Raw genomic sequence first — 17,895 nt, 5'->3', positions numbered from 1 at the left:
TTACCGATACACAATCGCTTAACACGACTTCAGAAATGTAAATCCAACTGCCGCTCAAACATTTGCCCTTGGCATCACCCTCGCTGATGGACAAGTGTGTCTGTTAAAGGTCCATGTGTGCAGCTGTGACCTCAGGCTACCATCGGCTTTTGCACTGACAGGCTTATCTGTAATGTATGCGCATGTGGCATTTCCCATACATTAGGAACAGAATGTCACACAAGCTGTGCGGCCCGGGGAGCCTGGCAGGGTGTCCTATACATGAAATGATGGGTTTCTGCACGTGTGCCTCTGTGACAGTCTTGGGACACGTACACAGCGCTTATGTGAGTGTCGCCTCCCCCTAAAATGATTAGGAGGTGAAGAAGCCACAGCAGGAGAGGAAGGAGGTGCAGATGCATGAGCCAAACGCTGCAGAGGTGTGATGTGGAGGAGGAGCCGTCACGCTAAGCTGGCTCCTGTCACTGCCGCCTACACAAACAACCTCATCAGCGACAGTTTTATTCCACTGGCTTGTATTCATACAGCCAACTGGCAGCGATTAGAACGATGTCTGGCCATCGGTTTTTATTCACTGGGTTTCATTCACGTCCCAGCATTATAAAAACATGACATAAATTAGGAGATACACCACATCATGACAGCTTTTACTGCTGTCAATACGACCATTTCTCCAACTCCTAATCTAGTAATCTTCATACTTTAATTGCAGGACGCATTACGGGACTAACAAAACCTTTATCTCCTGCCAGGGGTCACTAATGGTCAAGGTAATTATGCACAGTCTGAAATCCTGACTCTCAGTGAAATTAAGAATTGCAGATCTTTCAGTATTTTCATGCATAACTAAATGGATGATCATTATTAAATCTCCTGAACGCTGGCTAATCCCATTACCTGGACCATCAGTGTGCCGTGGAGGAAAATTAAATTAACAGAAAAGCTATGGGAAAAAGTAAGGAAGTTAAGGAAAGTGGACAACAGTTGCATATAAAGCTGGACGCCTGACTAAAAAAGTGAAATTTGCTGATAAATCATCATCAAAGAACAAAGATAATTCGGCCTCAACCACCAACTGAATGACAACAAAGTCTGGCGATGGATAACAGATGGGTTTATTTAGGGTTTGTGCTGTTTATTCACAAAACAGAAGAGAGACGTGACTCGGCTTCAAAACATCCTGCACTGTAACAGCTGATGAAACCAGCTGGATTGTTGTGCTTTGTGCCAAATGTGTCCCATTTCCCACGACAAAGCAAACGCAAGAAGGGACCCAACAGAGGACATGAGATGAATAAGTGTGCAAAACCAACCACATCTGTACAGACAGTAGGACTGATTCCGGCTTACATTCACTATGAGAAAGAGTACGCCTGGAGTGGGAGTGGGTGGAAATAGATGCATTAATGCAGCAGTGTTTGTGTATGAGTAAGTATGTACAGTTGAAGCGTAAGGATGCAGCCATACCATTAACAGAGACACACCCGGAGGCACGAGTTAAAGCTCTCCGATCAAAGCGTGACCTCAGGCTCTTATCAGAGACGTTTCTTGATGCGTCTCCGGGTCAGCTCGGGACAGGAGGTGTTTACATCGAGGGGAACTCAGACTGATACCCAGCGTCGATGAGACAAGGGCCGTGATTTTCCTGCAATCAGTTCAATCAGAGGAGTAATTACCTCTTATCCCCTGATTGAAGGAATGATTAGTGGCGAGTCATTTGGAGTTTGCGTCACATCCTGATGGTGTTTTTCCGGGATCACCTTGGTGCATTATGTTAACCCTGTTACCCATGTGCCCCTCCATCATAACTGTGTTTTTGAGGGATTGACAGCACATGCTTGCAGCACAATGGGTGGTTCATGAGATCCGGGGTAAGAGTGGCTATTTGCTCTGCCACAACATGAAGGTGATGATGATGACCACGATCATTTGGATGTGTGCTGCAGCGCTTGCGTCGTGTGGCTGTCACAGCAGGGACGCATCACCGCCTTTAGGTTGCAACTTTATGTTTCTTTTGTCAAATGTGAATGCATCAGTGGTTTTGCAGAAACATTTTATCTTGCCGACTGGGCTGTGTAATCCCAGTTCTCAGAGCAAAATCAGAGACTTCAAGCGTTAAGCTCTTCAAATCACTGTCTTAATGGACGCCAGGTTAAGATAGAAGGACCAAATACAGAAAGTGCCACGGGGAGTCTGCAGAGCTTGTCTGGAGTGACATGAATTACTTGCAGATTTTACTGGGTTGTGTCTGCCTGCCAGCTCACAGAACTGTGGTTACTGTGAGTGTGTTTCAATCGGTACGTTTTTATGTATATTTTCAAGCTGCTCATAAAAAAGACCCTCACCCTCCCTCACATTCCCCCCCGTGGTTTTCTTTTGTTTGAGCGGTGCACTCTTAATTATGTCATCTCAGTTTTCGCTCTTCCTCTGCAATTTTTCAATGGCACCCACCTGCAGTTGAAGCACCAAGTCTCTTGAGAGTTGGTTGCATTTGCATAACAGTGGTGGATGGAAATGTGCATCAATGCATGACATTTTAGTTTGCCAGTTTCCTGAAGTCCTCTAAAATTTGCATTAAATTTGGAACGTGTATCAACGCAATCGCCAGAATACATTTTGGCAATGTACGTTGAAACTTTTATCGCAACTTTACGTTTCTTCGGGTTCAATTTTCAATTAAATGCTGTGACGTGCACCATCCTTTTGGTCTGGTCAGGTTTAGGCGCAAAAACCACTTGGTTAGGATAGGGAAAAGATCATTTTCCGGCATAAAATACCTGGTTATATCAAAAACAAAAATGAAAATGGAAATTGTCCTGACATCTTGTCAAAAATATACAGCTTTCAGCTGCAAAACATACTTGCCAACCCTCCTGATCTTCCCGGCATACTCCAGTTTGTCATTGCCCTCTCCCAGGGCCACAGTTCTCCTTTATTTCTCCCAATTTATGTAAATTTTTACACTATGTTTCTGGCAACGTACAACATGTAGTCTACTGTAGCCTACTGTTGCATCTCGTCCTCCTCATTGAGTGAGAGACTGACAGAGAAAAGAGGAGTAAAGAACTTTTCAGATTGCCCTAGAGAGAAGAAGTCCCGCTTCTTACATAAAGTCTATAACGCAAGTTTATTTGCAGTAAAAATGCTGCTACATTACACTTACACTCATTCTTTAAATGTCACCAGAACGCAGGAAACACAGTCCATGCATCTCAATTTTTGGACTGGCAAGTATGCTGCAAAATGTCCCGCATCTCATTAAAAAAAATAGAGTGGATTCTAGCTTACAAACAAGTGTCTCTCGCTAGACCGCTGTCTCAAATAGCTGCAGTCCCTTCTTCCTTGTTCATTTTAAGAAAAGTCAAACAATAATGGCAATTTGGCCGCATTGCATAAAAAGCCTCTTGAGAAATTATCTCCAGTGTTGACAGTTTTAGAGCCACCCACTCTGCCTGTGTCTTACAACTGTGGCAGACCTCTGGGCTTTAGATTTACTAATTAGTGAGCTGACAGAAATCCAAAAGAATGTAGAAAACCATGTGCCTCCCTCCAGCAATTATCAGATAACGCAAACACAGAAATTCAATTTTGGGCCGCGAGAGCCAGAGAAGTAGACACAGATAGATGTGCGCTCAGACGATCCAATATATACATACAGCGCCTGTGCTTCTCTTATTTTCTCTCCCTCCGCTCGTCTTCTCTCGAGGGGTTTGATCGACTCGCTCCGCGTAAACATTTAGTTGATTGTCTGTTGATTCATCTGTCTGGCTCTCCAGGTTGCTTTCTTTTTTCGCTGCGAGCCTCTCTCAGCTTCACCATTAACCCGCTGGCTCAGAGGCCACCAGGGAGTCTGTCCATCAAAGCTTTCAGGAGGCAAGAATTCCCCAGCAGCTCCACTAATAGAAAAACAGATCCTCACATCGGTAGCCTGGGCCGAGAGGTTTTATTAATTGTGGAAGATAAAATGCTTCAGAGATCTTTGTTTTCAGGTTTCACGATGAAATGTTATCATCTTCTTCTTTGAAACTGTATTTTGGGGGCATTTTAGAGCCGCTTTGAATGAAAAGCAGCCAGAAGTTTATGTTTCACGACGGCAAACTGTTTTTATCTACATTATGTAATCAACACACGAGCAAAACTACTATTAAGCTGATTACATTTGCACGTTATTGTCTCACATCTTGAGCATTACGTGGACCTTCAAAAGCCAGCTCTAATTCTATTTTATATAATCCATCAGGAGGACATAAACAACAACAGGGAGCTGTATAAAAGACGAGCCATTTACATAATCAGAATTCAGCCACAGTGTTCCTGCAAAGGGAAACAAAACAGAACCGCAATCAGGACTCAGTGGAGCGAGTCACTGAACCCAATTACTGAAAACAGGGAAAACCTTCCTGGCACGCACACTCAAATTCTCTCTCACACACACACACGAAGAGATGCTATACCTGACAAACACATGATGTTGTTTTCTTTAAACAATTACAACTGGAACTGCAGAAGAGAAAGATGAGCGTGCAACACACATAAAAGCAGCATCTTTTCCGAGTCCTGATCACCTGTCCAGTCTCAGTCCGCCAGGAAACGTCTCTCACTAGGTTGTAGCTGCGGGTTGGCTTCTATGGCAACTGGCACAAAGCGAATGGGAGTGACAGGTGGTAACAGCTGACAGAAAAGTGAGCGCGAAGACACCACCCCCCTCTGGATCTTATTATCGGTTCACTGGTCCTCGCCTTCTCTCTCTATTCCCTCCTCTCCTCTCTCTGTTTTGGACCACTATCTGCATCCTTCTCCGTCTTCCCCCATCGATTTTCCAGCAGAGATGACATTAGGCGTGTAGCTGCTGGGCTATTCCCCAGAATAGCCCTGACCCCTGTCAGCGAGTCGCCCACAGGGTTGAGAAGAAAAAGCGCTGAAGGAGTAGAAATTAATAACTGAAGAGTGTCACTGTAGGGCCCGGGGGGCTCATCTACAAACATTGCGTATGCACAAAATGGGGCCAGAAAGAGGCGTACGCCACTCCCCATGCAAAAAGCTGTGAATGTGTAAGCAAACTCTCTCCCGTGCATACATTTTGGAGGCAAGGGGAACTGGAGACACAAACAGTGAGGAGGTGAATTGAAGCAGATTGTAGAAATTAAACACAAGAAGCATTATTCTGCGTGTAATAATACATCTCACGATGGATTTCACTTCAGATCAAACGTTATTCACAGATCTACGTTATTACCAGCGGGGTCCTTTGTCCTTGCGCTTGTAGTGAAGTATAACTATTCCATAAACACCCTTTAAATGTAAAAGATATCAGCCAACTCAAATCTGAAATCAATATTTCCTCAGCGCTGTCTCACCGACACATTCCCCCCCCGAGCACGGTGGAGAGGGCCGGACCGTTTGATAACGAAATTATCATCATCGGTGGTAAAAATCCAAGATCACATCAGATATCATCGAAGAATGAATACACATACTGTATGTACACATATAATATAAGTACGATATTAGTTTTCATATAGCCAAGTTGTGAAGGAGACACACACGCACACACACACACTGCCTTCTCTAGTCATTATTTTTGGCTTTTGGGCGCACGTACACTTTTAGTATGGATCCTACGCAATGTTTTATAAATGAGCTTGCAAACCAGACACTGCCCCAGACGAACTTCTATTCTCCAACTACTCTGATGGTTTTTCTGAGCCAGACAATCCATCATTGCTTTTTGCCTGGGTCATCGTGCATTTATCCAGAGTTCATATCCCTCTCTGTAATTCTCTGTACAGCAAGTCGCCTGCTTTTGGACTCCCCTGATTAAAGGCTTTGAGGCCACCACCACCCTGGAGAGCTCTTCTTCCTCAGGAAACTTAAGAAGGAAGTGAAGTGACATGTCTGCACAGAACCTAAAGGATATTAAAAGACAACACCCACCTCAGTCTGTTCACCCTGCTGTCATCTGGCAAAAGATACAGAAGTATCGGCCAGACTACGGAGCAGCCTCATTCATCAGGCGGTGAGTGTTCATCATCAACACTCCATTTTATAAAATAGTTTTGTTTTTTGTTTCTTTTTCTGTGATGTAGCTAAAAAGGAATTTGCAACCCTGGTGTTTTTAAATGATCTCTCAAAATGTTTGAAACTGCTTGAATCAGTGTTTGTCGAATCGAAGCAGAGGTGAAAGAATAAAGAAACGTGCCAGTTCAATAAAAAAGCCTCAAATTTTGCCAAGTTTTCCAACAACAGTCATCTTCACTGTTTATCTTGATCTCCAGTATGAGTATTGAAGCCAGCAAGACTACCAAGTAATGCCTATACTGACGCCTACGGCTGTTTCCGTTGCACATCGTGAGTTTCTCAGGCAGGTATATATACCATAGGGGTAATTGGTGAATGAGGAGCAGATGACTGGAAGTGATGAGGGGCAACTGGGAATGACGGGTTGAAAAAAATGCCACTGTGACACTGTGTGGTGATGAATCGGTGGCAAACATAAGCTCAAGATAGACAGAGTCTGCTCACGTCCTATTTCAAGGACTCAAGGAAAGAAATGATCGCCAGGGAAATACCTGATGATTGAAGCTACCTCACCGACATCGCTGCGGGAATTTGAGAATAAATGAATTTTTAGGCGACATAAGTCTTTTAAATTGACTGCTCTGTCAGTCGTCACTTGATGAGACTTGATGGATTAGTCCTGCTCGCTTTAAAGTCACTCTGAAATCAATGCTTTGGCACATGTGCTCACAGCGCAGCCAAGGGTTTGGGAACAAGGCCAATAAGTAGTTAAAATAAATCAATTCCTCACGTCATTCCACACTTGAAATCAATGCTGCAAAACAAGACAGAAGCTCATGCTGGATATGGGGCGATAATGACTTTTTCAGAAAGCATGGAAATGAAGATTATAGAGCTACACAATAAATCTCACAGCTCTTGGAAATATTTTTCTTTATGTCTCTACTAAACATGGCTGATTGTTTTTTATTCAATTGGACAAACAGATTCACATAAAGGAACATAAAAACAATGCCAGTGACTGAGAACAACATACATACATACATACATGCATGCATACCCTGGCCCTTATTGTTGTGATGGAAACAGAGGAGCGAGGGGCCACAATACCTATTTTCTAAAACCTAAACCGTGCGCACATACACACTCATATACACACACAGAGGGATGCACAGTGCACACACTGTAATCCGTCTCTCTTTTCTTCGCTCTCTCATGGCTGTCAGCTTTCTAAATGCGGCCCCGGTAAACAAAATAACAAATGGTTGCCCTGGATGACAATGCATCCTGTCTACACGCATTAAAGTGTGTATAAATATCATCGAGGCATATAAACAAACACACACACACACACACACACACACACACACACACACACACACACAAACACACATATACACACATGATCATCCCACACATGCATAAAAGCTCAGACATTTACAGATGATTTTAAATGGTTATTCAGATGTCTTTATTGGTTGTCTATCTTAAGCAGTCATCATAGTTCATATTTCATATTTTAGCATGTAATGTAGAGGGATTGTATAAACAGTTTAAACTGATGATGGACATTTCTGGATTTCAAAATCTCTGATTACTTCTTTAAATATCTTATGATAATGATCATTATCGCTTTTTCTCCTTTCCTTCAGTGTTGTATATACGTTCTTATGCTTGTAAAAGATCTTGAGAGTTAAAGCTCAGAGAGCATTTCAGCTGCAGCACTGGACAGTATGAGAAAACTGATGTGTTTTTTGAGCGTTAAAGCGTGTAAACCTATTCTGCTAGTAACCCAAAATAAAATTATTAACCTGAAAATGAGCACAATATGTCTCCTTTCAGTTAACATCAAACAAACTTTCAGAAACAGAAAACTATTGTTTCTTTAAAAAAAAAAAAGATCTTACTCTCATAGTTTTGGCCATCATTTCTATCCTTCATTTCTTTCACTCATTTCATTGTTGAGATCTTGAAAGTGAACAACATCAATTAAAGAAAACACAAGCGGCTAAATGGTCAGGCAGGTTAATAACAGTTCAGCCATAACAATCAAACCAAAGCAAAAACAGAGACACGTCTCTCACATCCTTCAGTATAATGAACCAAAATTGAACCACGGAGTAATTCTGGAAAGGCTAAATGTTTATTTGTGACACCGTTGATCTTTAGTCCCTTATTTATTGTAAAAATGTATTTAGTCTAATGGTGGCAGGTGGTGTTACTTACGGTCACGAGTGAATCACAGAAGAAAATGTGTACGAAATGAAAAGTGGTGGATGTGAACAGTCAAAAGTAGAAGTCAGAGCAGAGGAAGGCCACCATTACTGTATGCTTCACCTGGAATATGAAAAGTACCAAGATATAATATAAAAGGATGACATTTAAGCAGCACAATAGTTTAATTAACAGTAGCTAATCGAGGCACACTGTGAACCTGTCTAGTGAAATAATGTTCTGTCTCTAATTATAGCGTGGTGATCTGTTTCAGTCAGATGAAAGCCTGTGTAATTACTGGAGGTACTTTTATACCTAAGAAAAGGCTAAATGAAACGGTAGTAGACTCTAAATCACTTTCCACATGGAGTCCAATGGGCCAGTCGCACAATGTTGTGACAATTCTACATATAAGAGGGTCAATAAACTCATAGCATCATTTGGTGCTCGTTTAAAGGTCCCATGTTGTAGAAAGTGACATTTCCCTGTCATTTTGATCATAAATAGGTATGAAATATATTGAAATTCAGCATAATATGGGACCTTTAATACACTAAACCAATCACAAGTTATAGGTTTTTGGTTGGCAGTGGGTTTGCTACCTGTTCACCTCAGGGTGAAACATCCCTGAAAATCATAACCGTAACCACAGTATAGATTTTTTTATTCTTACAAATATGTTTTCCTGCCTCCCAGGCAGCCGTTGGTTACCTTTGACTCTCAGTACTCTGTATGTAGGTGCGCACATTTGATGGGAATTTAGCTCCTAGGGGCCTGGAGGCATTTCCATCGAGGCTACCCTTGAGTACATTCAGCCGCCACCAAAGACGGACCAATCAATCTTACGCACATTATTGCATAAACACGCGCAAACTCTCACACGCAGCCTTCACGTACACATTTTTAACAAGAAATATTGTGGCTTTTCTGTGACTCCAGTGTGCGATTCTCTGTCTGAGCTGCAGTTTGTGCTTGAATGAGGAATGATGCATGAGCTCTGTTACTGTTAGAAGACACCTGGAGGGTAGCTGCCCACTGTAACCACCTCTTGTTTTTGGCTGTAAAACAGGAGCATGATGACAGAGTCCAGCGTTTTGCAGGGAGAGATGAGGGGAGGCAGAGAGAACTTGAAGATGAGGGATAAGGAGGACAGGGAATTTTTTTTTTTATCTTTTTCTTTTTGAAGGTCAGTTTTTGAAGGACAAGACGTACTGAGCTTCCTCTTACTCAGTAAATAGACAGACATCGCTCACTCACTCACAGTCTCTTTCGCTCGCTATCTGGGCCGTTGTAAACCGAAACAGTTGTTGGAGCCGTGAAGGAGGTAAAGAAACTGATTTGAGTCCAGCACGTACATCAAGGTGCCCTATCTCTGTTCATCACGCCGCATTTCAATAACACGTGCACACACTTCTAAAAATCCTCACAATTGCGATTACCTCTGCAAGGAAGGAGACAATTAGGTAGTCTCTCTCTGTCTCTTTCTCTAACGACACACTCCACGTGCAAACGCTGCCGTTTGAAGGACAACTCATTGTACATGGCTTGTCAGGCCAAACCCTACGTGACGATAAACAAACCCAACTCAACCCGTCATCTCAACACGCAGTAACCTTGTCGCTCTGCTCTCAACCAACTTGTGCTGAAGTAGTTTCAGGAGTTTCCTCTCCGAATCTGTCATTGTCAAATAAATTGGGCCACCTTGGTGAGAATATTGTTTTCCCTCTCCTGTCCCCTAATACCCAGTGAAGTCCCTGAAATGATTCACAATGTGGTCTTAATGAGGAGGACACAGTCTTGGCTCAGCCTCCCTCAAATGGCTCTCTTGTGTTCTTCATTAACAAAAGGCTGCTGCCTGGAGACTAATTTAAACCTGAAGCAGCGAGGGTTTTTCTCTTTGGGGGGTGGTCGAGCAAACGGAGCAAAACAGAAGCTGACAAAACTCACATTAAAGTGAGCTCAACCTCACCAGAGAATTGGAATCAACATGAAAAACCATCAATACCTAGCACCTGTGTTTTGCTTTCTTTTTCTTGTTTCCCATTAGCTTGTAAGCTGCTGTACACTCTTCCATATATTAGCTAATGTGCTGAACAAATTATGTAAATTCATTATTTGCATGTTTAAGCCACACCAGCAGCATTACTCTGGGGATGACAACGCTGGCTGGTCGGCCGACTGGTTGCCAGTCCACTAATTTGGTCTGGGCTTAAATATGTCAAAGAACTACTGAAAGGATTACCATGAAAATTTGTACAAACATGTTCATGGTCCTCCTACACTTTGTGTGGTAGGGTTGGGCCGATGGATGATGCCAATAAGCGGCGTGTCCCCTCAGAGTTGCCGTAGGGCAACAGTTGTTGTTGTTTGTGATATGTCGGGAGAGGAGATGATAGAATTCATTACGTCTCCATGTCCTGTTTATTATTTTCTTATTAAACTAGCTCAGTCAGGGGAACCCAAGACACTCGCTTAAATTTGTGGCAGCAGTATTTCTTTTCCCGCAGGCCGCTGTTTCTCTCAGTCTCTCATGCTGCAGACTCTAACCCTAACCCTAACACCAGCGGTGCAACTCTTTTCAACGATTTTCAGGATGGCATCGTTGATAGTCACTCCAGCACTTTGGTCCAGACTGTAACATGTAATACATCAGAAATACTCACAAAACTAATGACATTCCCATCAGGCTCAGCTGCAGTTTAGTTTTTATCAAGTGAAACAGCAAATGTTAGCATGCTAACATGCTAAAATAAGATGGAGAACTTTTCAAACATTATTTCCACAACGCTGAGTTTATGCTCTGGTTAGGTTTAGGGACAACAAACATTTGTTGGGGTTCGAATAAAGATCATGTTTTGACTTGATACCTGTTTTAGAACTCACAAACATGACTGGAGATGTCCCGAGGCCTCGTATAAACACCCGGTTGTGCCGACACTAACACGGCTGGAAATTGTCTCGAGATCTCCTTGGAACTGTCCAGTGGTTTCACACTTACAAAAGTTGAAACGCAGTCTCAAACTGTGACTGGTTTGCCGGTCTTTTAGTTTGTAACTCCACCACCATCCCCTTCACCTCCTGATATTGTAAGTCAGTCCCGGTCACTAAATAATTTTGTGTGAATGCACTTAGAGCCGTCTGGTTGCTTCTTTAATTCTGTTCGCTCACACTTTACACCTATACAATGCTACTTAGGAAGCTAAGATCAGAAATATCAGATGTGCTGTAGCTCCTATAATTCATTTCAGACCAAACCGTCAGTCATTATCCCACTCTGCCTCCCGTCCACTCCAGTCTGGCCGACACGATCCTCTTTCAAACATGGGAAATGGAGGACTCTTACAGCTAATCTGACTTTGATGGAGGAGGAAAATTATGGCCAAACACTGCACTGCTTGCAAATCATCTGTCCACTCCATTCTCCCTCTCTGCACATCCACCCCTCTGCCCCAATCATTATATTTGGCCTATAAATAAATGAGCTGAGCTGTCACACAGCCAACTGGAGCTGCCAACACAGGAATTGGTGGCAGGGAGCTGAAAGAAGGGAAGCAAGCCAAAGGAATGACAATAAGCCCAATATGCATGGTTTGCCAAGTTAGAGAAGAGGCATGAAGGTAGGTAAGGACAGACAGCTTGACACACTGGCAGCAGCTCAGATAGACATGTAGGCAGACCAGCAATTGGAAGAATATCTCAGACCAGTCTGAGTCCCTGTGCGACTGGCCCCAGGCCTCAGGTGTGATGGGGAGGAGGGGAAAGATGGAGCAAAGAGCCGGAGCATTCATCACTGTCAGGGCAGCGAGACGAAGAAGAAGGTGAAAAAGAAAGAGCACATCATAGAAACAGTCGAGTTTAAATATTTTGATCCAAAAAAGTGGCAGATGTTACAGATGTTTGTTGAGTCAGTCCTGGAAATAGTTTCAAAAATGAGAGTGCCTCTGAAAAAAAACAGCCCTTTGTACTATTTTCAGTTCTCTCCTGCTGGTTATCTGCTGTTGTTTCTTGGAAAGAAAAAGTGTAGATACAACAGAACAAGTGACAACCAGGAGCCCTGACCTTCTACAAACAGAGGCAAGACAACTTTATTTTTCTCAAACAAATCAGACACACAAGCCCAAACAGACAGAAACCAGAGACTGTGCTAGATCCACAGCCTACGACTCACTGGTTCAGAACCAACATTTACAGGCTGTCCACCACTCCAGGTATTTATACCTGCACTTTAAAGGGGCTCTATGTAGTTTTGGAGAGGACATTCAAACTCAGATTTTTTTATATTTACAATATCAATTAGGTAATAGTACAAACTTAACTGTAACTGAATAAACAAGCTGTTCTCAGAGGAAAACAAGGTCCCCAGAACACTGTTTGAAGCTGGGAAGGTGGCAGGGTCCGCCACATATAAGTAAAAACGGTAGGAAATTGTGTCCGTTTGTTTATTCAATCATGTCAATGAAGATCTTTCTCTTCGGATAAGAACTTCATCCCGACAACCACATAGTGGACCTCTTGTTCGTTGTTTGGAGTGGATTACGATGACTTTTTTAAGAGTTAGTGATGTGGATCGTATATTGCATTATAGTTTAATCTGTTATTCTGAGAGATGCTTGGCATGATCTCTCTGCAGTCACAACCATTATCACACTAAACACAGCAGGACTGTCACGTTTGAGAATTTCATGCATTAACTTAATAGGATTGTGCTTGCCTCTGGCAGCTACATTACAATTTCTATATAATTATATCAGATCATTGAACAGCTTTATCACAAGGGTGTCTCCGGGCTAATATTAACTGCTGTGGATGCGTGTTTTTTTTTTTCATAAATCAACTCACAGTTCAAGACGGTCATTTTCTCCATCTATTTCGTCTTCGCTCCCAACAGGCTTTGACGTAAACAGGTTGCTCCAACAGCTGCTTGTCAGCTACTGACTCAAACGATGGATATAAATTAGGAATGAATTATGAACCAGAGGTTAATCTAAAAAGTACACATGCAGATACACGGACCCTGATGGTGATCGTGACTGTGTAATCAGCTCCCCCTGCAGTAGCATACGGGGGCTTTAATTGACTGCCTTAATTGAATGCCAGCCAGCCCCAATCAAGCTGCAGAGATCTGAGAGTCTGAGGGACCGGGGGTGAAACCTCTCGGGTGATGGTTAATCTGCCAGCCTCAGCTGCTCACATGTCGGCACGCACGGAGAAGAATGTTAATGCAGCCAGTGCGAAGAGGGTAAGTGCATGCATTATCGACACGAAAAGAAAAAGGAAAAAAACCTGCAGAATAGATGTAATATGTAGGTGTGTGCACTGACTGACATGACAATAACATGGAGGCAGTGAAGAGATGGAGCTAAATAAATGACAATGACAGCGAGTGTTCCTGCAGATACATGAGTAGGAGGAGAGCACACTGTGTGAAGATGTCTTAAGGCACCATATGTACACCCATAGGGTAAAATCAATTTTTGGCTCATGGAGCGATTCATATAGATAAAGGATCAGCAGAAAAGGATTCAACCATCTGTCAAGGCTATATCAAGCGCATCATCTTATTTGAACGGTACTGAGGGAAGAAAGGCAACAGTCAGCGACGTGTCCTTCTGAGAGACAACACAGGCAGAGAGAGCGACAGCCACAGATCATTCAGGCATTCACACTCTAATCCCGCCATCACACCATAGACTTTAACACCATTACTCCATTACACCATTACATTAAGGGGCTTTGTTATAATGTGTACCGCTCTGTGTGTCTGCGCTCAGCTTCATAGAGCGCCGCACAGAAATTAAAGGCAACAGGAGGGAGACAGGAAATTGTACGTGGACTCAGCTGTTTTAACATTGTACTGTAACACTGTTGGACTCATTAGAGGCGGTAAAAAGAAAAATGTACATGTATTAATAATTTTTTATCGGCCACATGTGAGCGGATTCTAACATGACGTGAAATATGAGACCTTCCCGTCTCTCTCGGTTGCCTATAGAAACCTGTGGATGGTCTGTTTAAGTTGCTTAACGCTGCTGGACAGATTTACAGAGACAGTCCAAAGGTTGTGACTTCGTGCAGCTCGTCTCAGTGCCTCTCTCTGCTCCGCGTACAGAGACAGATGGTGGTTAATGTTAGTTTAGAAATTACCCGTGATGGAACTCAACCACAAGCAGCTCTGTTGGGAAATATGGATGTGTTATCTTAGCAGAGGCTAATCTCCCCTCATGAGTGCCTAACCATTGTTCTGACGGCTCAACAGTCCGAAACCCCAACAGTGCGAAAAATGTCCCACTGGAATCGAATTGCTCCGTGCGCCAGAGACCCACTGTTGAGTGAAATAACTAACGTACTTATTTTAACCCAAACCATGATCTTTTCCTGAGCCTAACCAAGTAGTTTTAAAGCCCAAACTACGATGGCTTCCTGTTAACTGTGTTTATCATTGTTAACAAGATCTGCTGAGCAGAGTTGTTTTTTTTCTATCATTAGGTTGGTTTTGGTTCTTATCGGTGCAGTTTCCTGATGTACATTTTATTTTAGGTTTTGCTTTTGGGGTTATTATCTCCATGTCTTCATTTGAACTGAATTTTTTGTGTCACAAGTCAACCGGTCAAGGCAGACGGCCGCCCACCATGAGTCCGGGTCTGCTCCGAGGTTTCTGCCTGTTAAAAGGCACCAAGTCCTTTCTCAGGGGGGTAAATGTTGGGTCTCTGTAATTGAAAAAGTATGGTAAAGATCTGTTCCAATGGAAAAGTGCCATGAGATAACTTTTGTTGTGAATTGACTTGCCTGGACAAGTTTGATCATGATGACTAAAGGTTATTGATTAGAGTGCATCCCAGAAGTACAGACGAGTATTAGGGCCAGAATCTGAGAAAAAAAAATGAGAGAAGGTTGTTTTTTTTCATTACGCACGTCAAGAAAAAAGTTGAAATATCGAGAAAAAAGTGGAAATGTGGAGAATAAAGTCAACTCTTCTGGTCCACTCTTCGTTTTTGAAGCATATTCGTCTGAAAATATCGACTTTAATCTTGAAATGTCAAGGTCATTTCCACTTTATTCACATAATCGTATTTCGACTTTAATCTCGACATTTCGACTTTTTTCTTGAAGTGCGTGATGAAAAAAATTCTGGCCCTAATTCTCACCTGAAGATGAACAAAAATACAAAAATGAAAGTATCAAGAACATTAGCACATACATGCCAAGCACATTATCAGCACCTCTCTCTTTGTCTCTCAAATTTTAAATTCTAGTTTTTTGGTGTCGCTCTGAGAGTGGACGTGTTGCTAGAGAGGACGCCAGGGGCACAAACACGCCACACTGACCCTCGATTGCGTGACAAACTGATCACCCATCACATCCACAGAGATACTGAACCATTAGACGCTTGATTTGGTTGGTAATGACAAATTAAACGTTGGCCCCTTGACTTAATAACAGCTCAAATGTCTAATTTAATTATCGGCTTCAGCAGAGTGAGAGAAGAGCATCGAAGAAACCGCCGAACCAGAGAAGGAGTTTCTTGGGGCGCTGGCATCATCCTCATTACCATCATCATCATCATCAGTGCTGGTATTCATGTGGCATTTGGCGAGCGAGTCAACTTAAATAATTGATCTCTTTTATTACTCCCTCCCCTCTGTTTTCCTTTTGAAAGCTCGCTCTGATTCAGGCTGTGAGATGAAATGTACACTCAAAGTCTCGTGGGTCCTACAAGAAGATCTGGATGTTCCTCTCTGATTCTGCCTCTGTACTGTCTCCTTCTCGCAAAAAAAATGTGTGACTGCAAACAAACAGACAGCGGAGGAGAACAGGAAAAGAACAGGAGAAGAAGAAGACTGCAACGGAGGAGGAACAGGTGCCTACCTGAGGTAACGCAGTGGTTCTATGGTTTCAGCCTCCGCCTCGGCTGAGCTGTGGTTCATCTTGTCCATCTGTTTTTCACCCGGCACGTCTCGGCAAATATGAGAAAGGATGAGCTGTGCCGTTGCAAAGAAAACACTTCCGTCCCTTCTCTCTGGCTCTGATTCAATAAACACACTGTCTACCTCTTTGCCTGGGAATAGACTGAGAATCTAAATGGGCTTCCTCCCTCTGTATCTCTCTCTCTCTCTCTCTCTCTGTGGCTCTTGATTGGTTCAGACGCTGGAAGGTAATTACTGGCTGCTACACACACTCACACACACACACACACACTGATGCACACCGTGAATCTTTCCTCTCTGTATCTCTGCCTCTTTCCCACTGTGGCCCCGGCTCTTTCTCTCATAAAACCAGCTGGCTCTGTGTGTCAGCTGCGCTCACCGGGAAAGCCAGCCAATTAAGAATCAGGAGGCATGGTGCTCGCCGGCTGATTGGCTCGGTCTGCTGTGATCACAGTCGTACAGGGTGGAACCCCCCCCCCAAGTCAGATTCATACAAACACACACACACACACGTTCACGCGTAGTCCTCAGTTGCAGAAGGATCCCTTGGTGTAGAATCTAGAGCAAGCATCGCAGCGAGGAAACACTTGACTGCTCACTGAATCACAAACACCTTTCACATGATGGTGGGAGGTAAATGAAGGCCAGCACCACAGCTGAGATAATAACACTCCAGTCCCTGAGTGGGTGCATAGCAGAAATGCCTAGCTCCAGCACACACAGATGGGGCAATACGAACAGAACCACAATGACCCTCCCCGATGCATGCAGACTTTATCGTATGGATTTAGGTCAAAACATGAAAGAAGAGCGACGGCGTCATCATTAAAATGTACAGTATTACACCCAAATGCACACACACACACACTCTCGCACACACAGAGGAAGGATATGTATAGTAGTATCACAAGGAGAACGTGCTGCTGCCAAGGAATGAAGCTCAGAAGTGGGTCGTGGTGAAAAACAATGGCTGACTTTCTTCTGTAAAGGTCACTCTCTTCCCTCTGAGTTCATGACCACCCGCTCACAGCTCCACCAACAGTGCAGATTCTGAGGTCTTACATGGGAGATTAGGCCGTAGGTCTTTGTTTTTCCAGCGCATTACACAAATGTGCCTGTTAGGAGGATTGAATCCCTGCAAGGAGAGTTGAAGACAAACACAGGTGCTGTGGAGTGGTAGGCGTGTTCTGCCACCTAGGGGTCAAACATTGCTAATGCAGGTGGGAATGAAGGATGTGACACAGAATTGTGTTTTGTTGGCAGCAGCTGTTCACTCAAAACATGTGGCTTCTACAATATGAGCCTCCGCCGTTAACAGCTGTGGGCGGGGAGTGAAATTCAGACCTGGCATTTTCCATCTCTTTAGGGCCATTTAGCCAATACTGCAGAATTAATCAATAAGATCACTGCATTATTTGGATTTATTCATACATAGCCTTTAAAAAAAAATACATTGGCTTACAGACTGTAAAGGACATAGCATGGCCCACTAGCTTCAGCACCAGGTGAGTCTGAACGTCAAGTTTGGAGAGTCTACCTGTGTTCCAGGACACATTTCATTAGGCACTGAAGAGGACACTTGGAAATCGCATGAATATGCATTAAACAGTAGGCCAACAAATAGCAACTTGTCTGCAAGCAAATGTTAACCTAACACATAGCTGCTATAGCCTGTAATTCATTTAAAACCTCAATCTTACCGCTTCATGTGCCCCTCAAATCAACACTGCAACACTTG

The 17,895-nt window shown here is 43.2% G+C and overlaps 1 protein-coding gene across 1 annotated transcript in view; it reads right to left on the bottom strand.

The window, feature by feature from the left end:
- Nucleotides 1-16,166, bottom strand: part of yjefn3 (YjeF N-terminal domain containing 3) — a 44,442-nt gene extending 28,276 nt beyond the window's left edge. The window contains exon 1 of the mRNA XM_073477162.1: nt 16,099-16,166. Within this exon, the coding sequence (XP_073333263.1) occupies nt 16,099-16,166 (68 nt within the window). The remainder of the gene's footprint in view (nt 1-16,098) is intronic.
- Nucleotides 16,167-17,895: the final 1,729 nt, after the last annotated feature.

Source organism: Pagrus major, chromosome 11 (assembly GCF_040436345.1).
Source record: "Pagrus major chromosome 11, Pma_NU_1.0".
NCBI classification, from domain to species: domain Eukaryota; kingdom Metazoa; phylum Chordata; class Actinopteri; order Spariformes; family Sparidae; genus Pagrus; species Pagrus major.
Note: the sequence above shows the minus strand (reverse complement) of the source record. Positions and strands in the feature narration are given on the sequence as shown.